Source organism: Myripristis murdjan, chromosome 18 (assembly GCF_902150065.1).
Source record: "Myripristis murdjan chromosome 18, fMyrMur1.1, whole genome shotgun sequence".
Classification (NCBI taxonomy): Eukaryota; Metazoa; Chordata; class Actinopteri; order Holocentriformes; family Holocentridae; genus Myripristis; species Myripristis murdjan.
In genome coordinates this window covers 8,851,425-8,879,016 of record NC_043997.1, presented here as the reverse complement: position 1 = coordinate 8,879,016, position 27,592 = coordinate 8,851,425, and the positions used below count along the sequence as shown (strand labels likewise).

At 42.5% G+C, this 27,592-nt stretch overlaps 1 protein-coding gene and 4 non-coding genes across 8 annotated transcripts in view; 1 reads left to right on the top strand and 4 right to left on the bottom strand.

The window, feature by feature from the left end:
• The window catches only part of dysf (dysferlin, limb girdle muscular dystrophy 2B (autosomal recessive)), a 133,854-nt gene that overhangs the window by 2,191 nt on the left and 104,071 nt on the right, over nt 1-27,592 (top strand). For 2 of the 4 annotated variants that reach the window (XM_030075603.1, XM_030075601.1), the window contains exons 1-5: nt 5,008-5,518; nt 19,647-19,702; nt 21,192-21,283; nt 23,624-23,729; nt 27,382-27,502. In XM_030075603.1, the coding sequence (XP_029931463.1) occupies nt 5,446-5,518; nt 19,647-19,702; nt 21,192-21,283; nt 23,624-23,729; nt 27,382-27,502 (448 nt within the window). In that variant the 5' untranslated portion in view covers nt 5,008-5,445. Of the gene's footprint in view, nt 1-5,007; nt 5,519-19,646; nt 19,703-21,191; nt 21,284-23,623; nt 23,730-27,381; nt 27,503-27,592 lie in introns of those variants that run through there. The other 2 variants (XM_030075602.1, XM_030075600.1) reach the window with 1 other exon arrangement.
• Nucleotides 9,499-9,570, bottom strand: trnap-ugg (transfer RNA proline (anticodon UGG)). The gene has a single exon. It is a non-coding gene; the product is annotated as a tRNA-Pro (tRNA).
• On the bottom strand, nt 10,421-10,492 carry trnap-cgg (transfer RNA proline (anticodon CGG)). Its single transcript has one exon. It is a non-coding gene; the product is annotated as a tRNA-Pro (tRNA).
• Nucleotides 12,868-12,939, bottom strand: trnap-ugg (transfer RNA proline (anticodon UGG)). The gene has a single exon. It is a non-coding gene; the product is annotated as a tRNA-Pro (tRNA).
• Nucleotides 26,970-27,041, bottom strand: trnap-cgg (transfer RNA proline (anticodon CGG)). Its single transcript has one exon. It is a non-coding gene; the product is annotated as a tRNA-Pro (tRNA).

The window sequence follows — 27,592 nt, the reverse complement described above, 5'->3', positions numbered from 1 at the left end:
GCTCGCAAACTGGTGGAACTACTTTGTTTCTGTGTCACTACGCAACAAATTCACAAACACACAGCACTGAGGGAAGCAGCAGGGGCCTCATGGCGCAAAGGTAAAATCAGGGTGAAACGCTCGCTCTAGGTAACCGGTTGACCTCGAGGGGATCAATGACACTGAAGAAGGAAACACCCCTGAGAACCCAAACTCTCTCTCTGAGGTCACGTTCTGTCCTGGTTCACCTAGAAAACCCTCAGAACGTCAGGAGGGAACTGAACCTGTTTGCCCCGACTTCAAAGTGGAAATGCCCGATTATTATCAGCTATGTGTGATAAGCAAAGCAAGAGGTTTCTATGATAAACCGATGAATTAATAACTAATGATAATATAAGGTAAATGGATCAGATTTAGCACTACAAACCATCCGTCGGCTGGAAGTGAAATTAAAACCAGCGGGCTCGTTGCCTCGTTATGCAAATGTCAAATTTTTCAAGAAAGACGGAAAGAGCAGTTATTTTCTTCTGGGAAGTAAATGGCAAACCTGTATCCTCTATATTTGTTGCATTTCTCTCTTCTGCGTGATGTAATTCTACATTATGAGTTAATTTCATGAGTCAACGTGCAGTTTCTCATTGCTTGGTTGGCTACAAACTGCCTGATTTAAAATAATAAATCAGAGAGTAGCTTCAAATATCCATGTGTTGATGTCCAAAAAAATTGATCTGGCCTTCATGATTGAACGAATGTGGCCCTCTGATGCCTCACTTTCGACCTCCACACTCTTTACTTCCCTCGTTTCTCGTCCTCCTCCTCCTCTGTGTGATGCTCTCATGACGGGACGCCTCATTATTCACTCATGATTTATTTGGAAGTTTGCAGAGCCCGGTCTGCGAGGAGGACGCCGGTCAGTGGAGGACTGGGATCACTGGCCAGTTTCCAGTTAATCGGCTCATTTCGAGGAACTGATCAGCTGATTAATCGATCAGTCAGCTGGTGGATGTGTCTGGTCAAACAAGGACATCCTCAGTCCGGGACATAATCTCCCTCAGGGCCTCTGGATTATGAAGCTACATACTGCACCGCTATCTTAAGACTGAAGTTGCTGATAAAAAATGCTTCATGCTGTCAATAATTTTTACCTTTTTCATGCCAAAAAATGTTTGTTTTTTTTATTCTTGTCCGTTTGGAAAAAAACCTCTAAAAACAGCATTTAGATCCACCATAAACACTAAAACTCTCCATCATGTTTATTCAATGGAAAAGGAAACTAACCGCCTTTATATGAAGAACATTAAAACATTAAATTATTAATAAAATAGGACGACACCGACTCGCTGATATCTGATAATTAAGCTTTTTTATTTATTTATTTATTTTTTCCCCAAGCTGAACGGTATCTCTGCTGCTCTGAAAAACTGCTGCGTCATGTCTTTGACACAGAGCTCCATTCATTTGATTTAATGCTGCGTTCAGGGGCAGGCTGGGAGAACAGACAATCACTGCAGACTAAAAGCGGTATACCCGACGCATCCATATTTTTTTTTTCTCTCATAAACTCACATTTCTTATAATTTTGAGCCAGATGATTCTCAGAAGTGGTGGAAAGAGGATTTGTGTTCATTTTTTCCAGCAAAACGTTTCCACTTCTAGACAATAACTAGTGTGCTGCGTTCATGTGCTATGGGAAAATCAGACGTTTAGGACTTACAACTTGCTTTCAATGCACTATTTTGTCATAAAATCAAATCCAGGAGGCAAATGATAAACAAGCAAACTGGTACAGCTGAATTGTGGGATATGCTCTCATTATTTTCAGTTGCTGTTGTTTTTCCTTTCAAATGTTCTTCTGGCAGACTCATTTCGCAGAGAGCACTTTGTAAATGAATTCGTCTCGACCGTCACCCATGAAACCGCCGTGTCATGTCTTCTTTTCTCTCTCCTGAAATGCTGCGTCATTCCTCTGATCAGCCTCGGATTGTATTTTTTTTTTTCCACCCGTCCACCTCATCTTCCCCCGCAGCGTGAAACAAACGAACCCTCACCGATGAGCTGTGTGATGCCGTTTGCTCCTCATGATGTTCATGTTTTCATATTTTATCAGGACTGGAGTCGATATGGAGCATAAAGACTCAATAAGACTCACCAAGGCGGTTACAGCGGCACGTACACAACGCTCAGGTGGTTTGTGTGTTTACAAGAGAGCAGAATACAATAAATGTTTACAATAAAAATACAATAAAACTCATTTTTCTCACTTGGAAATTTGCCTTTTGCGTCAGTACGATAGATATAAACACAAATAGTAAAGTCAGATATTAGGAAGTCAAATTTCTCAACCATTTCAGGTTTGAAAGTGGCTACAAAAAAAAAAAAAAAAAAAAAAAAAATTCTGGCAACTTGCAGTTTACTTTTTTTCTGTTGTGAATTTTATTTATTCCTCCAGAATCCTGGTATCCTAAATTTTGCTTTGCAGAGCTGAAATTTTCCACAATGAAATAAATCCTAAATCCTGTTTTAGGGTCTTTTCCACCCTGACACAAACAACATTAAAAATAAAATGGGACACACTGGATACTCTTTTTTTGACATGCAAAACATTGTCAGTTTTTTCTTTTTTTTTTTTTTTTTAAATTGAAAGTCAGCACAAAGTGTCCATATTGGGCATCAAATCCCACCCTGGTTGAAAGGAAATTTAAAATTTAATCAAATAATGTCAGTAATTCACTCCATTAAAAGTGAATTATTATTACTATTTTCATCAGGATCGCTCCACCAGACCTACAAGGAGGTTTTTTTTTTTTTTTTTTTTTTTTTTTTTTTTTTTAATAAATATTTAGAAGCATCAGTGGATTTCTCTGCAGCCTCTCAGCCACATTCCCAGAATTCCCGGTGACTGTTTGTGCACCGTCATGTGTTCTGGGACGTATGGAGAGCGTTTCCAAACTGATTAGAGCAGCTGCAGCACATGTGAGACTCAGTGACTCGAATTAAATCCTTAAGTTCAACTTTTGCCTGCATTTAAAAAAAAAAAAAAAAAAAAAAAAAATCCTTATCCTGCTCTGGTGGAGAGGGTTGTTGTCCAGGCTGAACTCAACAGCACGATAATATTTCACCTCCAATCAAATTATTAATCTCCTGAAATGAATGCACAGTTGGGTTTTTCCTGTACTTATTTAATTATGCAGCACGGAAACCCCTTCATCATGATTATGATCTTCGTAGGTACAGCGATCTGATTGGCTGTCCATGATCAGCGACTGACTGAAATTCAGCTTTGATAGACTTTCACTGACGAGACGCTCGACTGCAAGAATATCAGCCGATTTTATCCGGTTGATCGCCTTGATAGAGAGAGAACGGACAGAGAAAGACTTCTTAAACATGCTGCCTCCTCTTCACCTGGATCTCCTCTAAGTGTCATTAAAAGGGAAACTCCAGCAGGGATTAGAAATGAGAAAAATAAGAAGCGAGGAACAAGGTGGAGGGGATTTTTAAAGAACAAATTAGTGGTAGTAGAAATGCAAAAGCACGTGTAATTCAGCGTCCAAGTCACCTGACGTATTTTTTAAAAGAGTTTTGCTTCTTATTCTCTGGTGGAAATGTATTCATGTGGCTGCTGTGCCGCTTCACACCTGCAGGTGGCGCTCTCTTGCTGTTGGTGTGTGTGTTTTTTTTTTTTGTCTGCGTGTGCACAGCATCCCATCGCAGAGTCTCCATTTCTGCAGTAAAGGAAGATCAGTGTGTGTGTGACTGAATATTTCCTCTGTAGTCTCATTTCGTAGATTAAGATTAATGACCCAAAGTCAATTCAAAAGGTCTTGAAAAAAACCTTCATTCTTAAAGTTGAATGGCATTTGAAATACTTGATTTTTTAAAATTTTTTTTAATTTAAAATGTCGCCCCCAAACTGATCAATAGCCTGTCCTCGGGCGGACACACAGCATCCTGAGGAAAACCCTGCTGCTTCTTGACTTGACAGGATGATACGTTAAAAAAAGAGGCATCACATCTTATCCCTCCAAAATATGTCATCTTTAATCCTCTAATTATACCTTGAAAAACCCCGAAAAGTCTTTTAATTTGACGTCTGAATGAGTGTGAGCATCCTTGGTGGACAAAAAATGTCTCATTGCAGGATTTAGAGCTGTACATTTTTAAAAAAAAAAACCCCAAAGGAAAGTGGGGGAGATGTAAAACAGCGATCACACCCTCCAGACTTTTACAAATAAACATCGGTTTAATATGAAAATAAAAGTAAAATGCCACTTTTGCCAGTTTCAATATATTTTGTTTAGGTTATTTTCTTCTGTTGTTTAAATTGTTCATATTTCTATTTTTTTTCTATATTCCTTGTTTATAGTGTTCATATTGCTTTTTGTTATTTATTATCTGTTTATACTGTTTATAATGTAAATTTGCTTTGTATTTTGCTGTCCACTTTGCTGCTGTAATGCTTGAAATTTCCCCAATGTGGGACTAATAAAGGAATATCTTATCTTATCTTATCTTATCTTATCTTATTTTTTAGAGGGAATCACAGTCAGTTTATCCACCATAGAGAGCAAAAAAAAATGTCCGGCTGTTACAGATACAGATCTGGCTAATGCAGATTAACAAGAATACTGAGGGATAAGGCGGGGGATTTGAAAGCGAGGGGAAAGGTAGAGCGAGGTAGACGACGTGTGACCTAAAGGAGAGAGAGAGAGAGAGAGAGAGACTGAGGGAAGATGTGGCAGATTAGGCGACCAACCAGGAGACAAGAGACAGAGAGCAAGAGGAAAAGAGAACAGGAAATGTTCAGATTTCCTCTGGATGTGAGGTGTGTGTGTGTGTGTGTGTGTGTGTGCGCGCCTGGCATGCACTCTTGCCCCAGTCCTCCCCTCGTTTAGTGAGAGAGTCAGAAAGAGAAAGGAGCCGGCTAAGCGAGGACGCTGCTTTTCTCTCTCTCTAAATCTACTGGGATCAGAGCTTTTATTTTGTAGTTTCGGGCCTCGACTTCGGACTCTCACACAGAGACGCGGTGAGACGAGGTGGGACCGACCTGTGGAGGGCTCGTTTGAGTTTGTGACGCTTGGACTTGATGAGTTCAGTCCCGTAACATCTAGCCTGTTTGGGAAAATGCAAATCGTTAAAATACAGAGCCAAGCCAAAGACTCGAGTCACTGATGATCCTTTAAAAAACTGATTTAAATTTGTGTAAAAGCAGATTTCACCTTTATCGTGTTGTGGATATCGCATTTTGAAACAATTTCTACTCTTTCTAATCTGGAAGGCACTTTTTTCTCATTGTGATCGGTGGCTGGTTCATTCATTTTTGGCGGGTTCAGTCTCATCCCATCGAGGTTTCTCCGGTCATGTGACAAACCCCCTGGTCGGACCTCGGTTCTGCCTCGGCCCGCTCGCCTGCCGCTCCGTCCCAGCTGATCTCCGGGCACTCGTGGCGCTCAGCTCCTCGCGGCCATGCTGCGCTGCGTCCTCCAGCGGGCCAACAACCTCCGGCACTCCGACCCCCTGGCCAGCGTCACCTTCAGAGGTAAGAGGCTCATGGGAGATGTAGGCGACGCCAGAAGAAGTGAAATCGATGAGCGTGGCTGTGGTGATGCTTGAAATGCCTTTTTGACGCCAACTTCCTCCTTAAAGGAATACTCAAAACACCCTTTTTCCAATTTACCCACACCGAGACAAGATGTTCGATACCATTTTCACCACTGGTTCAGTTCCTATGGTGGCATTTTGTGATATTTTAGCATAAAGACTTGAAGTGTATGGGAGTCGTTAGTCTGGGTCCATCAAAGTGAAATAATAAACCTTACAGCAACTCTGAAGCTGTCTTATTTACACAGTGGATCATGTGGATTTGAAATGTATGTCTTAGAATTTGAATTAAAAAAAATGAGAGTTGTTTAAGAAGTTAATTTGTGGTGGATCTTCCTAAACCTTCCCATTTTTTAAAAAAACCCGAAGACATGCATTTCAAATACACAATGCACCACGCCGACACGGCCAGAGCAATCTTCTCCTCCATTATCTCGGCTGTTGCAAAGGTAACACTGTTGCCTAGGTGACGAGTCCGCTCCATGATTGGTCGCCTGATAAGAAGCGACGGTGACGACACCAGCAGCTTTCTGAAAAGTTTGATCGACCGGAAGCGCTCGGAGCAGCCAAAAAAAAAAGTTGGAGCGCTCTGAAAAAAAGAGGCTTTTTCTCTGAAATCTCTGAAACTAAACAACTTGAGTGAATCTTGTGAATTAAATAATAATAATAATAATAAAAAAGGCCTTAGAGTTCAGCAGACGGCTAAATGTTAAAGCCTAAATCATGACGTTTGGCTGTAGAGGAGAAAAGTGTCTTCTCTCACTGAGAGAAACCCAGAGATTCAACTTTTTGCAGACACTGAATTGTGTTGCAGGGTTTGGCCACTGCGGGGAAATGTCCCCCCCCCCCCCACCTAACCCAACACACACACACACACACACACAGGAAGGGACGAATCAAAACTAAAGAGCCAAAAAAAAAAAAAAAAAAAAACTGTCTCCTAAACAGCAGCGAGCCGCCCCGACCAGAGAAAGATTTAGATTTGGTTTCATTTTGTTTAAAACATCACAAACCAGGCGGGGTTGGTAAAGAGGATGCTGCGTGCAATTTACTGCCCTCAAATGTCAAGATTTCAGGGTTATGATGGAGTCCTAACATTGAAACAAACACACTGAGTGACTTCTCCCTTGAGCAAAGCATTCGGCATCTGTGTCCAGGACTGTCCAAACAGCTCCTCCCCTGGATGGAAGTAAAAAAAAAAAAAGTGGGAAAATGAATGAAAATGCTTTTTTTTTTAACCGCCTCTGCTGGATTAGCTCTCCAGACGTGGCAGTAAACTACGTAGAGAGATGAGTGTGCACCTGCCCGTCCAGGTAAACGTTTGGTTTGATCCTGTTGGGGACGCCAAACGGCACAAAGTGAAAGCGTCTCTCACTGTTTTTCCACCGGCTCAGTTTTGTTGATGTTCTTTCCACAACCTGCGGTCTGCCTCCTTAATGAGGTGAGCTCTGCTTTTACTTCCTGGCTTTGTCCTCGCACGCTTCCTGGTGCCATCACACCTACACACACACACACACACACACACACACACACACACATGCACGGACATAGACACTCAAAAAGGAATAGGACATGTGTTTGTGTATGCATGTGCACAGGTTTCCATGGCAACCCCTTGACTCTTTGAGGGTTAGAGTGAGATATATGTGTTTTTATGTGTGTGTGTGTGTGTGTGTGTGTGTGTGTGTGTGTGTGTGTGTGCCTCTTGTCTCTCAGTTATGTAACACTGCTGTGTTTTGCTGACCTCCTCTTCACCTTTTCACATCTTTCATCTTAATCGTTTAGGCCTTATTCTGAAATTAAAACTAAAGGCAGTTTTTTTCGATCTTTCGATTGACAGTGATGCATTTTTGAAATTTGTATCATTTTATTGAGCCTCAAAGGCATCAGGGTCAGAAACCTGGTCCACTTAATGTTTAAAGCAGGGGTCTTCAATGTTTTTCAAGCCAAGGACCCCCAAACTGATCAAGTGATGGAGCACTGAAACCCCCTTCAATATATATATTGTATAAAACTGTGTTTTATATTAAACTGGGCCAAGTGACATGTACAAATGTACCTTGTTATTGTGCATTCAATATGAAGCTATTAAAATAATATGCAGGTTTATTTATTCAAGTTTTTATTTTAAACGTGCAAGGTAAAGTGACAGCAGAAGGTAAAGTGGAAACAAAAATAAGTGATGGCCCATTAGTGCCACTACCATAAATAAACATATCTGTAACATTGCAAACAATACTGAACAATTGAATTATACTCCCACTGCGACACCCCTTTTGATTTAGGCCACTCCCACCGCCACAAAGTTATGCACCTTTTTGCTTTAGGACCCTCCCACTGCCACGCCCCCTTTTAGCCAACAGGCATGAACACAAACACACACCTTCACACACGTACTCTTGACCTTGACCGAGGGAGCTATAAAGCTGCTGATCACAGCCAACAATCTAATCTTGCTCTTACGATTGATTAAATATGAACCTAAATATATAATTTACACAGATCACACAGAGAGAAAGGAAGAAAAAATGACCTCAGTTCATTACAAAATAATGACTGGGCCCCATTTGACAAGACTGGGGATTTTTTTTGTTTTTTTTTTTTCCTTTGATTGCGTCCTATAATTTTTTAACAAAAAACTGGTCAGAGTGAGGAAGCAATGAGTTAATGGTAGTTCAGGAGATCTGCTCTTGTTGTTGCTCCCAAATGGGACAAGTGTCCCTGGGTTGCAACAACTTGGGGAATTTAGAGCATAGTGTGTCTGTGTGTGTGTGTGTGTGTGTGTGTGTGTGTGTGTGTGTCTCTGTGTGTGTGTGTGTGTGTGCATAAACCAGAGGAATGAAGATGTTGAGAGTCGGTTTCCTCATCTCTTTGTCTGTGTGTTAGTGTGCGCATCTGTGTGTGTCTTTGCCTGTGTTTATCTTTGTGTGTGTGTGTGTGTGTGTGTGTGTGTGTGTGTTTCCTCCCCTTCAGAAATCAGATGCCATTACCATTTAAAGACATCGCAGACAGTAATGGCAAAATAATATCCGCCTGAGTAAGAAGAAAGCTATGGAGAGAAAGATGTGTGTGTGTGTGTGTGTGTGTGTGTGTGTGTGTGTGTGAGTGACAGAGAGAGAGAGAGAGAGTCAAGACGGAGCAGGAGAAATGAGGAAGAGGAGGCATGAATGAACAAAATCAAAATAACATTAATAAAATTTTTCGACCAGTATATAGGAGTAGAATTGATCGGCTTTGTGCATTTTGCTGTTGATCCTCAGCATCAGTTAACACTGATCACATTTCATTTAAACACACATCTTAATGCATTTAGAGTTAACAGCCTTTATTAGCACTGATGTAAATCTTTTTAAATTCAGAGTATACATTTAAACTGTACCTTTATATGAATAAATTAAGACTTAAGTGACAGTTTTCACCAATACTAGGTTAGGAGCAGTTCCCCCTGAATACTAATTAAATATATAAATGATAGATAAATGTGCCGTCTTTCCATTTAAATAGTCTCCAAATGTATAGTAGGGGATCAGCAGGAGTCCAGAGAACATGTTGGTATGTCAGGATGGACTTTTTTTTCCTCCATCTCATTTCCCCCTTATGGTGCCAACAGACTTTGAGATTTCAGCAATCTGTTAAGTTTATTGTAAGCCACACTGTGCAACATGGATGTATATTGGCTGCAGTCACATTGTGAGATGGTGATCCTAAAGTTTCTCCCAGGTGATCTTTGGTTGCAAGACCAGGACCACAACCATCTTCGAGCCTCTGTCACAGTTAGGTGTGAGACTGCCATTTTGGTGACACAACCATTGACATTGGTCATCTTTCATGTGGGAGAGCCCAAAATCACACAGGGACATCAGTTTCCAGGATTGAAGAATCTAGGATTTTTGCAGATGGGACAGTGTCGAAAGACAAGGGCTCGTCCGGGATTTGAACCCGGGACCTCTCGCACCCAAAGCGAGAATCATACCCCTAGACCAACGAGCCACGCATTCACATTTAAAAGACAAAGCACAGCAGTCGCTCAGTGTCTTCCCATTCAGCTTAACCCGGCTGAAAGCAGCCGTTTAACCATTTTCAAGTAGGAAACAGTTCTCTTTATTTTATTATGATGCAGTACCTTTATATGAATAAATTAAGATTTTAGTAGTCTTATAAGTTTATTGTAAGCCACACTGTGCAACATGGATATAAAAAACTTTGGTATGACATCAAGTTTCATGTATGTAGACTGTACGATGATCACACTGAATGAATCTTATTGGCTACGATGTAAGTCAATATACAAGAAAACATCATCGGCGTACGTGATGCATCTGCGCTGCTGTAGTGGTAAACAATGAAGGGAAGCAAGAATGGAGCCTTGCAATGGGGATAGTAATGTGTTTGGACACAAATCCAAAGACGAGGAGGAGGAGAATGTGGACTCAATTTCTTCTTTGTTGGCATCTCAAATATTAAGTTTTGCTTGTTTTATCGCCATCAGTGGGTTTAGCACCAGTGTTGTGTTGATCGGTATGTCATTTTATGCTGAATTCCTATTGGTTAGTTAGTAAATGTAAGTAGATCATGGCTGCAGTCACATTGTGAGATGGTGATCCTAAAGTTTCTCCCAGGTGATCTTTGGTTGCAAGACCAGGACCACGACCATCTTTGAGCCTCTATGACAGTTAGGTGTGGGACTGCCATTTTGGTGACACAATCATTGACGTTGGTCATCTTTCATGTGGGAGAGCCCAAAATCACACAGCTTGAGGTACAACACTGGGATTTATACATCATTTTCTGGGATTGAAGAATCTAGGATTTTTGCAGACGGGACAGTGCAGAAAGACAAGGGCTCGTCCGGGATTTGAACCCGGGACCTCTCGCACCCGAAGCGAGAATCATACCCCTAGACCAACGAGCCACACATTCGATTTAAAAGACAAAGCACAGCAGCTGCTCAGTGTCTTCCCATTCACCTGGGTGAAAGCAGCAGTTTAACCATTTTCAAGTAGGAAACAGTTCTCTTTATTTTATTATGATGCAGTACCTTTATATGAATAAATTAAGACTTCTCTGAAAGTATAAGTGACAGTTTTCACCAATACTGGATTTTACAGTTAATGCAGAAGTTCCCCCTGAATACTAAATAAATATATAAATGATAGATAAATGTGCAGTTTATCCATTTAAATAGTCTCCAAATGTATAGTAGGGGATCAGCAGGAGTCCAGAGAACATGTTGGTATGTCAGGATGCGCTTTTTTTTCATCTCATTTCTCCCATATGGCGCCTACAGAGAGTTAGATTTTAGTAGTCTTATAAGTTTATTGTAAGCCACACTAGTGCAACATGGATCTAAAAAACTTAGGAATGACATCAAGTTTCATGTATGTAGACTGTACGACGATCACACCGAATGAATCTTATTGGCTGCGATCCAAGTCAATATACAAGAAAACATCATCGGCGTACGTGATGCATCTGTGCAGCTGTAGTGGTAAACAATGAAGGGAAGCAAGAATGGAGCCTTGCAATGGGGATAGTAATGTGTTTGGACACAAATCCAAAGACGGGGAGGAGGAGAATGTGGACTTGGTCGATTTCTTCTTTGTTGGCATCTCAAATATTTTGTTTTGCTTGTTTTATCTCCATCAGTGGGTTTAGCACCAGTATTGTGTTGATCGGTATGTCATTTTATGCTGAATTCCTATTGGTTAGTTAGTAAATGTACAGTAGATCATGGCTGCAGTCACATTGTGAGATGGTGATCCTAAAGTTTCTCCCAGGTGATCTTTGGTTGCAAGACACGCCCTGCGTTCCAAATTGCATACTTATACTCAGTGGCGGTCCTGCCCATGTTGCCGCCCTGGGCGAAATTACTGCCTTGCGCCCTTCTGTTCTAGCCGCGCGCGCGCGGCGAGAACTTCCAAGCGATAACGGCCGCTACCGGTGCCCCTCTGGCGGCTACACGCGCCCCTCCCAGAGCAGGGGCGCCAACACCTGCACAAATACCTTTTTTGGAAAAATACTTTTTATATGGACAAAATCTTGTTTGTATAAAAAAAAAAAAAAAAAGCCACCGGTCAGCATCAGGCGGGCCGGCTGCAGCACCGGCTTGATGCTTACAGGTGCCGCGCCCACCCGGTCAGGTCTGCCGGATCTGACAGGTGAGCGGCGCACACATACTGCCATCCTCTCATTATAAATCAACTTTTGCTCATACGCGGCTGCAGCAGCACAACGCACAATGACACAGACAACATGGTTGATTATTGACTGCGCAATGCGGCCATTCGCCGGTAATTGCGGCATCAGGCGAGCCTACCTACTGGTTTATATGCAAGCACAATACATGTGTATTTGCTTAGACCCCAATATTAGACGAGGGCGTTTTTTCAGGGCATTTTCAATGGAAAAAAATATTGTCTTATATTCAGATGAATACGGTAATAGAAAACTGCTTTGCAGCGAGGATGATTTTTTTTTTTTTTTTTTTGCGCTCATGCCGCCCCCCACGTGACATGAAAATATGCCGCCCCGGGCGGCTGCCCGCTTCGCCCGTGCCTAAAACCGCTACTGCTTATACTTTTTACTTTTAGTATGTACTGCAGCTGCCCTTACAAAGTATGTAGTTTAGTATGAAATATGCATGCGAATGCATACTATTGGGACACACTACATACATCTTCCCTGAAGTCCGACCCTCTTGCTCACTTCCGCCGCCGTCCGTAGCGCCACATTTGAATGCTGTTGTCAAAATGCCGGTGCTGTTTCATACTGCGCCGTCATCTGTCATATTTCTGATCTTTTGTCTTCCTGTCGCTTCTGCTGTCATTGAACGAGTTTGGTGCGATATGTGTGTTTTGTTGTCATCCGTATGTGGGCGTGGCTTGTACACGCAACTCAGTCAGTGTGAGGTAACGTCCGCTGCGCATAGGATTGTGGGTCAGAATGGCCAGAGCAGCATGCTGAAAGCCATACTGCGAAATCTGACCGGATGTAGTAGAACATCCTGGTACTCTTGGCATACTGCATCTGACATACTATGTATTGGGACATACTAAATCTTTTTTTCCCTACTTAATAGTATGGCAGTATGAGTATTGGAACGCAGGGCAGGACCACGACCATCTTCGAGCCTCTATGACAGTTAGGTGTGGGACTGCCATTTTGGTGACACAACCATCGACATTGGACATCTTTCATGTGTGAGAGCCCAAAAGCACACAGCTTGAGGTACAACACTGGGATTGAAGAATCTAGGATTTTTGCAAATGGGACAGTGCAGAAAGACAAGGGCTCGTCCGGGATTTGAACCCGGGACCTCTCGCACCCAAAGCGAGAATCATACCCCTAGACCAACGAGCCACACATTCACATTTAAAAGACAAAGCACAGCAGTCGCTCAGTGTCTTCCCATTCAGCTTAACCCAGGTGAAAGCAGCAGTTTAACCATTTTCAAGTATTATATATTTATTATATTATGATGCAGGACTTTCTGTCTCAGGCCTTCTCTGTATGACCTTGCAACAATATAATATCCATGCAGGTAGTTTCTGTGTGATTTGGTGAGGTTTCCAGTCTGTCCTCCTTCAACCCAGTACAATGGAGCTGATGGGTTTTTGTTTTGTGGAAACTGTCAAAAATGTGCATGTGAAAACCTCAACAGCAACAGCTCTTTCCAAAAGCAATGGCATGAATACCTGGCCTGAAAAACTGTCTGGATTGTATCTTTTTATGGTAGTTTGGATGAACTGCTCCTTTAAGGATGACACCTAAAACACCTAAAATCCACCTTTTTCATTTGTTATTTTATTTAAATCGGGTTTTTGACTGACAGATTCTTATGGAAGTATGTCGTAATCAGTAGTTTCAATCTGGTGTGTTTTGATGGGAGCATATATGGGCAGATTAAACACACATTTAACACACAGCCATCTGAGGAGAAAAGGCTGATTACGTGGAACAGTTTTCTGTTTCAGAGTTCAGTTTACCCGTCCTTCATTGTTTCTCTGAGTGATTGTGTGTCTGCACAAGGGTGATGAAGGGTTCAAGTGTGTGTGTGTGTGTGTGTGTGTGTGTGTGTGTGTGTATTTACCTGTGTGTGTGTTTTTAGTGTGGCAGCATGTGTTTGTTTGTGTGCTGAGGAGAGGATTTCCGTCGCGAGTGTTGTTGTTGGAACGGCGAGTGTTGTTCACAGTTAAAAACAGAATTAAAAGGACTGGCAACCCGCTCGCAGCTTCCCCTGCCTCAGTCCTGTTTTCTGCTAATTATAACCTGGACACACACACACACACACACTCAAACACACACACACGGTACTCATTTTTCCACTGATTCATTCTTTGGGTCATTCGTTCCTTCATTCGTAACCTTCACTGATCTCCATGATCCTGCACCATAATTCCCAGAGATCACCTGTCAATCAAGCAGAGTGGGCGGGACTTGGATTTTCTGTTGTTGGAGTTCAAGTCAGTTCTTTTTCTTCTTCTTCTACGTTTTATTTCAAACAAACCAGGAAACGTAAAACAAATGACTTCCTGTGCAGCAGGAAAGAGCCAGCAGACACCGAGTGTTTACAGCTGGATGTAGGCTGCATCACCGGCCACATTTACTCTTGCAATTTCATGCATCTTTGTTAGAGAGTTAGGAACCCAATTACATGGCCATGACCCAACAAACTTTAACCATTTCCAATTATTTTTTCTTTTTTTGGGTAGGACACAGTACTGATTTGCACTGACTTTGATGCGTCTATCGTTGCGTATTGCAGGGAGACATCGGCTCCAGCGACTCCAATTCTTGCACCGATTGGCTTTTAAAGGCAGCGGGCACTCCAGACATGATAATCTTCCATTTTCCTGGCCATGTGAACTTCCACAGTAGTTGGGTTTCTTTTCTGCTGATGCTAATGAAACATGAAAAGATGTAGAGTTGTATAAAAACATGTCCAGATTGTGGCCTCAGCGTGTCTCAAGCCTCCTTTGTGATGGTTTAAGAAATCAGGCTCAAATTCAGCCCCAGTGTGTCTGGATGCATTTTCACATGACCTTGTAGCCATCCAATAGATCCACTCAAGATGTATAAAGTGATCAGAGTACATGGCTTAACTCTTAGGTGACAGCAATCGATTATAAAGAGGCTGAAACGGAAATTTAGATAGATAGATAGATAGACAGATACTTTATTGATCTCATTGGGAAATTCAGGTATCTCACAGCTCACAGTCCATACATACATTCACACATTCATAAATACACATGGATACATACACAACAAAAGACAAACAGATAATAATAACCAACAACGTTAACGTTAAAGTTAAAAATCTTAAAATAGTATAAAAAAGAGATAAAAATCTGAGCACTAATGTTGTTAAAATGGCATGTGTAGTGCAGAATAATAAATAATAAAGTCTATGTTAAAGTGCCAGGTGCCCGGTGCCGGTGTTTAGGCTTTGTTCAGCCTGCCGGCAAATCGGTTTTGCTTCTCAAATCCGATCTGATCTTCTGACCGTCCACATTGTGATTTGCACGTGATCAGGTCAGATTTGTGCGTTCAAGCAGTGTGAAGCTGCAGTGACAATGTAGACGTACATGTGTGATAACTGATGGCAAATGGACACATCATCTTTGGCTTCGTCGGTTTATCTGGGCAAGCTGTGTGGTGGGACGGAGCTGGAGAGTGTGGAGGCAGTGACGCAGAGGAGGATGAGAGGGAAGCTGGAAAACGATCATGGATAATCCCTCCGATCAGATCACCGTAGTGTTCACCGCACACAGCCTGTCTGGAATCGGGAATGTTTAGTGTTTTGTGGTTTTCACACCACATGACTGAGCAGTGACAGGGTGTCACACATTCCTCCTTCACCGGGAGGAATCCCCGACCAGTCTGTCTCATCTCCAGACTACACTTCATCATCAAAACATGTGAGAAGTGACACAGGACATGAGCGAATGAGAGAATGGATTTGGGCATTCAAGCAGCAAACTGTTTGTTCTGCAGAGAGAATTGGAGGTAAATAAATATTTTTGCACTGAGCTGCTTTTGTGTCGTCAGACTCCACAGCCCTGCAGCAGCACAGTGACTCCTACCTGCACTGACTGAGGCTCACAAACACACACCGCTCACAGGTGAAATGCAGCCGCCACAGATTTTGCACATGCATATACAAACACTTACTGTATGAGTGAATGTACTGGATGTATATTTTAGAAACAGCATCAGGATCCTGATCTGAGGCAAAGGCTTCAGAAGCAGAATCTACAGTCAGTTAACATTACTTGTATTTACCTGGCTAATGGATTAATACACACAGAACATACACATGATCCTTGCATATGTACATAATATGCTTTATAGACACACACACACACACACACACACTGCACATTTATATACAGACGGCTCTATTGTGTCCTATTCCCATTTCACCTTAGTCTACCATTTTTGTATTTCTTTCTTTGATGTGAACTTTGATGTTAACTACTGCTACTGCTGCTGTGCCATTTACTCTAATCTAATCTAATCTAATCTAATCTAATCTAATCTAATGGATGTACTGATGTCATGTGGTGCATATGTGAGGCGCTGTGCAGATTGGTGGCAACAAATTTCCTTGTAAAAGGACAGTAACAAATCTATGTATGTATGTATAAGATAAGAGATAAGATAACACTTTATTTATCCCCCATAATGGAAATTCGGGTGTTACAGGAATACAGGCAGCAGCATTAGGAGAGATGATTAAAAAACAAGGTACACAATATACAATATACACAATATAAAACAGCAGTAGTGTGCAAAAACACAGCAGCACGTGTGTTTGTATGTATGTATGCATCTATGTATCTATTAGTAGTGCAGAATGCTTCTGTCACAGCAGGCAACGTCAACGAAGGAGGAGATTATTCATTAATCTTTCATTTATTTATAAGAAAATTACTTTAATTGAATCACTTAAACCCTTTAGTCCCAACCCAGAACCTTAATGCCCACTTTACAAAGTGAAAAGTGCAACAAAATATTCCTCATTTCTTTGTTCCAAAAGTCACCGCAATTTTTATTTACCAACATGCCCACACACACCCCCGCACACACACACACACACACACACACACACACTGCTCAGGTCTAAACTTAGCCTTCCCGTAGGTATTTGTCAGTGCTGCGGGTCGGTCGGCTCTATTCTCGGCTGCGTGGTGACAGAAAGTGTCGGCTGTGCCAAGCTGCAGCCTCTGGAAGAACCGGGAAGTAAACACTGTGCCACTTCCTGTCTCTGAGATGCCTCGCGCTCAGACGTCAGCTGCCAGGAGATTTAACAGGGAAAAGGCTAAGGCAGTTCACACACACACACACACACACACACACACACAAACTACATGCCCTCTCGACCCTTCAGTGGAAGGGTGGAGGTGTTTTTTAAGATATCGTCCAAGAACGGAGGTACACTTGCGTCGGTATTTGTCTCTCTCTCTGTGTATGTATGTGTGTGTGTGTGTGTGGGTGGGTGAATGGGTGTATGCTCTCTCACATTGGGTGCTGAATGTGGGGAAAACAGGAAAGAAAACAACTTCTTCTCTTGTGTGTACGGAGAGAAAGAATTTCTGTGTGAATGTGTGAGCGTGTGTGCACGAGTGCATGTGCATGTGTGTGTGTGTGTGTGTGTGTGTGTGTGCAAAACTCGTAGTCTACAGTCTTATGTAAAATCTTGGGTTTGCATGAGTTGTGTGTTTTAGTCGGAACACAGATGATGTCTCCTTTAATGTTTGGTGTTTCAAATACAATGCACATCGAGAGCAGCTGTAGCCACAGTGATTAATAAAATGAGCTCTCCCTCTTTAATGCTGGATTTCTCCCCGTATGTTAATTTAACATCACCATAAATCACCACATCAACAGAGAGGCCCTTGTTCTTTTATTTGTTGAAGTCAACACTGAAACCTGACAGCTAATGTTCCTCTTTAATAATTTTGATTTTTTTTTTTTTTCCTATTACATAAACATCATTGTGGCTGTGCTGAGTTTCTCTGTGATGAAACTAGATTCACTTTTGGCTACTGTTCTGCAGAATAACGAAAAAACAAAAACAGAAGCTTTGCTCAAACCCACAGGACTTTATTTGAAATTCTAGTGGAGATCCCAAGCTTTCCAAAGATCCCAAACATGTCCTGTTGAATTCCCGGGAAATGTGCGTGAAATGATGCACAAGACATGTAGATCTTCTCTATCTGATGTGATGCTGCAGCCATGAAACAGCAGCATCTTGAGTTTGAATATTTCACTCAGTATCAGTGTGATGGAGCTTCAATGAAGCTGCAACCAGCAGAGACACAATATGGATTTGACACTGTTGCAAAATATGGAAAAATGTGTTTTGTTTTGGGGTTTTTTTCCCTAATTTTGAAGCCACTTGGAAGGAACTTTAAAGAGAATCAAACAGCTGATCAGCTTGCACAGACACTCCGATGCTTTTGGCTCATCAAAGCCACCCGACCGTCGCCACGTCCTGGTTTGGTTTCTGACTTTTAACGCAGGTCGGTTTCGTTTCTGCGGAAATGGGATCTAAAGTTACTTCACTTTGACGCGATGGGGAAGTCGCTCCTCGCCGTCTCATCTCCAAAGTGAATGACACGCTTTGATGTGTCCTTGATATGAGAGATTTGTTTTTTTCACTAATGTTTCCTACTCTTTATTCTCAGCTGTACCAGTCATTGTCCGATGGTCACTCCGTGGAAATGGATGAGTAGCTGCAAAGATCAGACAATAGTCATTGTGTGCGTTTCCCTTCATCTGGAAAGAACATCTCAACCTGTGTGTGTGTGTGTGTGTGTGTGTGGTGTGTGTGTGTGTGTGTGTGAGAGAGGGAGAGAGAGAAAGAGAGAGAGAGGGATTATATACTCCTGTGTATTCCTGCTTGAACATGTGAAGATTTATGCTGCAGTGTGTGTTCCTCTTTCAGATTGGGAGGAATGGAAACAATGAGAAAAATTGTCGCGTTTGTGTGTGTGTGTGTGTGTGTGTGTGTGTGTGTGTGTGTGTGTGTAAGTGTGCATTCAGTGCGCACACGTGTGTTACTGGCTGCGCTCGGTGATAAAGGCTCTTCATAAAATACATAAATCCTGGCAGTTCATTGGTCGATTGCGCTTCCTACTTCCTGTCAGAATGCCCAGCAGACAGGAAATCAGAGCCCAGAACTCCATGTTACGGGAAGTCGCAGGAAGATCTCACACACACGCACACACACACACACACACACACAAATGGCATACCACCATGTGCATATTTTTATGCTATTGTCTGATGCCTTTTGGGAACAGTATATTTAGACTACTGCGTGTCTGTGTGTGTGTGTGTGTGTGTGTGTGTTTGAAAGGTCAACCGGCTGCAAAGTTGCTTTCATTTCTTTGGCTCATCAACTGATTTTGTTGGTGAGAGTTGATTTCACTTAAAACCATTTTACTGCTATTAATTAGAAATTCTGACTGTGGAGGAAAAGCAGTCGCCAAAACAAAATCAATCAAAATCCAAACGGGTTATTGTGAATTTTACCCATCCTCATGTTTAACCTCAGATGAAGGATCAAATGCTCTTCCATAATCTGAGAGAATTAAGCAATGCTTGAGTTTGTGAAGCCTGGAAAAAGGCTGTTAAAATGTTGAGACTGGTTTTGTCAGTTCTTGAAAAACCGACATTGGGACACAAAGCTTTGATTGGCCATTGGTTTGGTCCTTGAGGTGATCAAGAGGGTAGCATCCCTTCGTGGTTCGAGTGTGGCATCCATCCAGTCGTGGGCTCTCAGGTGATCTGTAACCTCCCCTCTGACAGCTATAGTGGAGATACTCTGTGGCTGTGAACGTGGCTGCATCAATAAATGTGAATGCCTGTGATTGATTTTTGTGTTTGGATACTGAATCCTGACATCGAACGCCAACATTTTGCTGGATCGGTTCCAGTTTAAAACGCCCATGGCACTAGCTGCTGATAGATTTGTTTTTGGTTTAAATGGGTTTACTGTACGAAGTGAGCTAAAGAAGAAGTAATCACTGTTTTTTCTCCTTTTCCATCTGTTTCAGGGTCCAAGAAAAAGACGAAGGTGATCAAGAACAACCCCAACCCTGTTTGGAATGAGGTATGTCCTCACCACACTCAGACCCATCAGTCCTAACTCAGTTAATCACAGGTAACTGCAAAAAATACAAGAAACACCTGAATAATGAGGGAAACAAGGTTGACAGCAGATACTTCCACACAGGATCGGTCCTTGTCCTGACACCATCTGTGTGTCCAAGCGCCGCATTACGACGGCTCGATTCTGTCCACAACGAAAACCTCGACTCTTAGGGTTAAATCAAAATGTACACCAACTGCAGACCAATAACATATAAAGCTGAGGTTTGATTTCTGTGACTTTACTGATGGTAGCATGGGTGAGAGGTGTCTGATGCTTGCGTTAAAAATGGAGACAAGGTGCCCATCGATGATTTGGAGAAGAAGGTGCATTGCAGTGCTTTGTCCTTTATCTTTAGACCACCTTGACTGATTATGATGGGTGTGAAACGATGAATCACTTAATTTTCTATCGTGTTTGTCGTCTGATATCTAGTAAAATCTTTTCCAAGCAGCGCCGAAGCTGTTATGGTGGACCAACACATTAGAAATCTGCAACCAGCCAAGATTTTTATGTAAAAATCCATTTGTCCTATCAGCCTAAATCACCAAGAATGGCTGTAATTGTGCAGGGCATCACGTCACCACCAGCTTAGACAATTCCCCTCTGTTTTCCCAAAATTACTGTTTTGGGTTTGGTCATTGTTGGGAAATTTTGTCCACCTGCAAGTGTTCACCAAATGTTGGCTTCTTAGAAACAAAAACTGTTAACTGTGGACCTTTTTACATGTACACTCCATGGACAAAATGACATACACCCTTCATCTATTCTACAGAGAGACAAAGGGAAAAAATACTGGAGGAAATGGGACTGTTTCTCTCTGTGAACAGATACAGTTTTTTTTTCTCCTCATACATTTGGCATTAATTCTGAAATCTGTGTGTAATTGAACTCTACCCATCTGCCTGTCTTTGATGCTTGTCGATACCAAACAAGACCTCATGTTCTCTGCCCTTTATGTTTGTTTTCTCAACTTGAAACGTTATAAATTAATTTTTTTTAAACAAAAGATACTTCATAGTAAAATCCTAAATTGACTCCGAGTGAGTCAGTCAGTCCACAGAAAGCTGGGCATGCAAAACATGGCTGACTGTCTTCATCACCTCAAGAAGACATTTCATTCATCAATCAAGTCCTCAAATTTCAAACAATCACCTCTCGCTGCAATTTGGAGCCATGAATGTTTGAACTTGTGGCTTTGCAGCTTCTCTTGACATTTTATATTTGTGTTTCTTTGGTGAAAATACAGTTCATGGTCATGACTTTGCACACACAAGCTCCCATCTACTGCCTATCTCTTCTTTTTCATCCTCCAAAGCCACATTGTCAAAGCAGTTTACAAAATGTAAAATTTCCCGACAACTACATCGCACTTTACATATTCAAATGGAGCTGATTTTGGAGGAAAGTGCATTGCTTCTGAATGGGGAATATGTGATATCTCTGTCAGGGTTTTGAATGGGATCTGAAGGGAATTCCTCTGGACTCTGGAGCAGAGCTGCACTGTGTCGTCAAAGACCATGAGAAGATGGGGAGGAACAGGTACTGGCTAATCTGTGTGTGTGAGTGTGTATGTGAGTGTGTGTGGCACTTTGCTATGTCCGTGTCTTGTAACTCTGGTAAATCAGAAACCAAAGCTGTTCTGCATGAGAGACTGTATCTCTTTGTCAAGAACGTCTCCAAACAACTGGATGCAAGGTTGGACATCCGAAACTTACTCTGGGACAATCTTCCCATCCCAGAATAGTATCCATGGAGACACTCACCCGGCCAGTCAGAGAAAGGGGAATACCAATCATTCCTTCTCATAGGTCAGAGTACAGGAAGTGAGATAAGGGCTGAAATGGGGAAGGCAGCCCCGGGACCAGCTGAGGGCACGGACAGGGGTGTGGTGCTTCAAAGTTGTTTGTTTTAAGACGTGAGGGGGAAAACACCCCTTCACATGGTTATTTTTGGGCTGTTCCATTCCATCAAGATGACAAGTCGGTGGAATCCCTTCCTCAAGGAGGGGCAGGCTTAAAGGGATCGGGGTCAGTCTTTCATTGTGGCCACCGACTATTTATTATTTCATTTTTTTGCCCACCCACTGATTGACTGATTTGTTGATTCATTCATGTTTTCATACCTCAGCTTCCTCACAGTCCATACAAACCAAGCATGACCAGTGTATTTTTATCTATGCCCAAATACAATCCTAAATCATCCATCTGGAAAGTGTGCATCAGTTTAATGCTACTTCAACTCATAAAGATGTATATCAGCTCCAAAAAATGCAGGACTAGAGATTGCTGCAAACAAAATGTTGGGTAAAAAGTGACTTTTGGTGGGTTTTGGCTGCATCCTTTACCTTAACCCTGAAGTTACCCCCTTTTTTCAAGCTTTCCTTACCCAAAACTGCCCAAGACGTTCTTTCTCAGCTAAAGCAGCTGGCTTCCCTCCAGCTCTCCTCACTGTTGTTTAGCACTGAACGGCAAGAGTGAGTCCTGGTTTAAGTAATCGCATTCAGAAACCACAATGGACACGAGGGAGGGGGTTGGAGGGCTTGGGAATCCAGGGAATGCTGCCCTCGGAAACGGACACTCCGGAAGGCGAATTGCTTCATGCGATTCTGGGACACAATAGATTGGAGCTCTGATTAGGACGGAATAAGGATTGGTTATCAAACTGAGCACATTTCTACTTCTGTCAGCTTCAACTGCAGCTTTACTTTCTGCTCCAGTTCCTCTGTTTTCGCTTTACTTCATGACGAAAACTTGGTAGCACTCGGTAGCAGATTGGTGGTTTAGTCAGCTACAGGCTCGCGGTCCTTTTACCTGGAAAACCCAGGTTCAAACCCGTGTGTCAACAGCATCCACGCTGTTGGAGTGCCCTTGAGCCAGCCACTACAAGCTTTGGCTGACCTCTTACCTTCTTACAGAGGAGAGACAAAAGAGAGACTCTCCACAGGGATCCACAAAGTATCACACAAGTTTCACATATATCCCTCATGCCGTCTATATCAGTGGTTCACACAACACTATGACCCCATTCTGCAAGTTTTTGTCCTAGATCCAGTTAAGCTCCAGTTCCTGGTCCAATTTAGGGCCACACACTATCATGCACGCCCTGTTTCATCCTTCAACCAATCAGCATTAACCCTGAACTAGATCAGGTGTGCAAGAGTAGAGGTTGAAACAAAAACTCTCAAGACAGGCGGTCCTTGGGGACTGTTTTTTTGTGAACCACAAATCGATATCACTCCATTTATAAGTGGTTTCATCATTACTTCATCTATAACTATAAACTCAGCCATGCTACGTAACTGACTTAGTGAGTTTGGGAGCCGGCCTGTCATGTTCAAAGTAGGAATTTGTCAGAATCAGAATCAGCTTTATTCGCCAAGTATGTCCGCACATACAAGGAATGTGACTCCGGTCACTTCCGATGTTCTCATGTACTTACACAGAGTTTGACATACAAGCACAGTAAACAAACATATTACCGCTTTGTACAGAGAACAAAAAGGAAACAAACGAACCAAAACAACTACCAACGAATGGAAAAAGTGACGTAGCAGACAATAGTGCAGTGGAGCAGAGTGCAAAGATGCTTGAATAAATATTGCATATGGATATATACATAGGGTGGATATGGAGTAAAAAGAATACAGTATATACAGAGTGCTAGAAAATGTATGTAAGTAGGCCTATGTACAGTGGATGTTACAGGTTATTTATTGTTATAAAACAGTGTTGAACCACTAAGATGTACACACATATTTTAGATTCAGGATACAGCAACTTTGAGGATGCTCTCTACTCCCCTCTATACTCACTGATCTGTGTGTGTGTGTGTGTGTGTGTGTGTGTGTGTGTGTGTGTGTGTGTGTGTGTGTGTGTGCAGGTTCCTGGGGGAGAGCAGGGTGGCCCTCAGGGACATTCTCAACTCTCCCAATTTGGCTGCCACCTTCACCGTCTCCCTGCTGGACACCAAGAGGAACAACACCGGGGTGAGACACACACACACACACACACACACACACACACACACACACACACACTGCAGACAGATAGGTTTACAGTATAAGCTTGCAATAATATATTAAGAACTGGTGACAAATCGTAAGTCATTCTGAGTTTCCTGTCTGGGCCTTAAAATAGAGACCAAGAGAGACTCCTGAATATTATATAATCAGACCAGAATAACAACCTCTTATCACACCTACATAACCGCCTTTCCCTCTTGGTGAAGCAGGACAACAACATACACACTTCTTGTGAAACACACACACACACACACACACACACACTCACACCTCCTTGTGCCGTATGTACAGTACTTTGCAGCAGCAGAAGAAATGGCTCTGTGCTTCCCATCCTCATTTCCTGAACTGAAAACACTGTCTTCCTCTCTGAGTCAGAGTGGATCTGATTGATGTTACACACACACACACACACACACACGCACATGCACTGAGGGAAGGACATCAGTCAGTTTGAGGTGACAGGTTAAGAATGACGAAGTCTGTGTTTATATTACACTAGGTACAATGGTGTGTGTGTGTGTGTGTGTGTGTGTGAGTGGGTGTGCACCTTAATTCTTGCATGTGCGTGTGTGTCTACATCAGTTCAGAATATTTTTTGCTCCTTTGGTCAACAAAGTTGTCTTTCATTATTTTCCTTTTAGGGTTTTGTTGCAACAGTTTTGCTGTGGTAATCTCCATTTCTGAGAAATTTATACACATTTTACATTTACACACACACACATACACACAATCACATTTTACATCTTACTAATTTATTCAGTCTCCTACAGTGAGCGCAACACTAGAACAAGCTTCAGTTCCTCTGTCACAAAAAGTTAATGACATCTGAAAAAAAAAGTTAAATGAGTAAAATGAAAATGAAGATCCAGGAGAGGACATGTGATTCAGGACAGAGAGAGACCTAAGATAATTTGTACATTATTATTCTGATCCGCTGGTCTGAGGCAGAGAAATGTGGCGGGTGTGTATACAGACACGATATCTTTGTTTATAGGACCATCAGAGCTTATCACTTAAGCTGCTTTTTCCTGTTAAAGGAAACTGGTGAAGACTACACGTTGGACCTCAAACCCATCACAACAGCTACACTGCAGCTTTAACAGTATGCGATGTAAACGGGCCTCTGGTGGCCATGTTGGATTGGAACAGTTAACTTGTGTTTCCAAACGACGTGAATAACAGTCCATCTCAGCAGAATTGGGTAGATTTGGGAAATGTATGTGCCATTATACTGATCGTTTTATCACCGACAGGCAGCATCTTATCGACTTTGTGCGAAGATAATGTCAGCTTGTTAAATAGCTAACTGTGCTATGTGGTTAGCTAAGCAGTTCCTTGATTTGAAACTCAGCATTGCTCCTTCCTTTTTGGATTTTGCATGTTTTCTCCACGGCTGAAGCCACCTTTTGCGATTTCACCGCACCTTGCAGACTCGCAGACTTTTCTGGCTGTCCAAATCCTCAAGTGGACGCTCTGCAGACCTCCAGAGACTCTTCACAGTTTTAATTACCCACAATATATTGCAATATGGATGTGATGTAGTTTTCCAATTGTCTGCTAAAAAAAACAAAAACAAACTTATTATGAATGTGTAGACCATTACTGTACTGAAACATTTCTTGAATCATGTAGGCCATAAATTATATTGAAACCAATCATGATGCAGAAATATGGAGAAGTATTGGCTCTAGAGGTCATCAAAATGCTTTATTGCAGCCTGTCCCATTAAAGAGGAGGTCTTCCCGTCTAAGTAAGACACAGGTTGTTTTCACAGCTGTGAGTGAAACAGACTTGAGGCCAGTCTTGCAGTCTCAATGTGATGACATTGAATGTATCACTGTACATACAACTGAGGTCTGCAAGTCTTCAGCATGTTTGTACCAGGATCCTCTTATATACACTATATTACCAAAAGTATTCGCTCACCCATTCAAATGATCAGAATCAGGTGTCCTAATCACTTGGCCTGGCCACAGGTGTATAAAATCAAGCACTCAGGCATGCAGACTGTGAAACAAGACATTTGTGAAAGAATGGGCCGCTCTCAGGAGCTCAGTGAATTCCAGCGTGGAACTGTCATAGGATGCCACCTGTGCAACAAATCCAGTCGTGAAATTTCCTCGCTCCTAAATATTCCACAGTCAACTGTCAGCTCTATTATAGCAAAATGGAAGCGTTTGGGAACAACAGCAACTCAGCCACGAAGTGGTAGGCCACGTAAAGTGACGGAGAGGGGTCAGCGGATGCTGAAGTGCATAGTGCAAAGAGGTCGCTGACTTTCTGCACAGTCAATTGCTACAGAGCTACAAACTTCATGTGACCTTCAGATTAGCCCAAGTACAGTACGCAGAGAGCTTCATGGAATGGGTTTCCATGGCCGAGCAGCTGCAGCCAAGCCACACATCACCAAGTGCAATGCAAAGCGTCGGATGCAATGGTGTAAAGCACGCCGCCACTGGCCTCTAGAGCAGTGGAGACGCGTTCTCTGGAGTGATGAATCACACTTTTCCATCTGGCAATCTGATGGACGAGTCTGGGTTTGGAGGTTGCCAGGAGAACGGTACATTTCAGACTGCATTGTGCCGACTGTGAAATTTGGTGGAGGAGGAATTATGGTGTGGGGTTGTTTTTCAGGAGCTGGGCTTGGCCCCTTAGTTCCAGTGAAAGGAACTTTGAATGCTTCAGGATACCAAAACATTTTGGACAATTCCATGCTCCCAACCTTGTGGGAACAGTTTGGAGCGGGCCCCTTCCTCTTCCAACATGACTGTGCACCAGTGCACAAAGCAAGGTCCATAAAGACATGGATGACAGAGTCTGGTGTGGATGAACTTGACTGGCCTGCACAGAGTCCTGACCTGAACCCAATAGAACACCTTTGGGATGAATTAGAGCGGAGACTGAGAGCCAGGCCTTCTCGACCAACATCAGTGTGTGACCTCACCAATGCGCTTTTGGAAGAATGGTCAAAAATTCCTATAAACACTCTCCTCAACCTTGTGGACAGTCTTCCCAGAAGAGTTGAAGCTGTAATAGCTGCAAAAGGTGGACCGACATCATATTGAACTCTATGGGTTAGGAATGGGATGGCACTTCAGTTCATAGTATGAGTAAAGGCAAGTGAGCGAATACTTTTGGTAATATAGTGTATATTGTTTTAACGTACTGTGATAGGCAGTAAACTGGTTACCTGCTCAAAGGAAAGGGCTCGTCCGGGATTTGAACCCGGGACCTCTCGCACCCGAAGCGAGAATCATACCCCTAGACCAACGAGCCACACATTTGGGCTCCCCATGCCACATGAACCAGGCAAAGTCCGCTGCTTTATCATTTTTCAATGTAGGAAATGATTGTCTTTATTTTATTTTGCAGGGGAATTTCCATCTTTGGCCTTCCCCATATCACTTTCCTATTTGACAATAAAATACAGCTTTAATATTATGTCTAATAATCTTCTCCACTAGGCCATGTTCAGCCTGCAGGTCTCTTATCTCCTTGTTTGGATCAGACACTGCACCTGCACTAATTATACACTTTAACATGTTATGCCTGTCTCATGGCAGTCTAGTTTCCTGTTTGATAAGTCAGCTGAATGTGTTTTGTGTGTCTCCTCCAGGCCACGCTGACCCTGCAGGTTTCCTACATCCCTCCACCAGGAGCGGCTCCCATCTTCCAGCCTCCTCCTCAGCCGGAGGCCCTGCAGCACAACCCCAATGTGGAGCTGGACACTGTCACAAGTAATATCATCAATTAATTCATCAGTCAGTTGATCATTTTGTCTATTTGTCTATCTGTCTGTCTATCATTCTGCCCTGTAATCTCAAAAC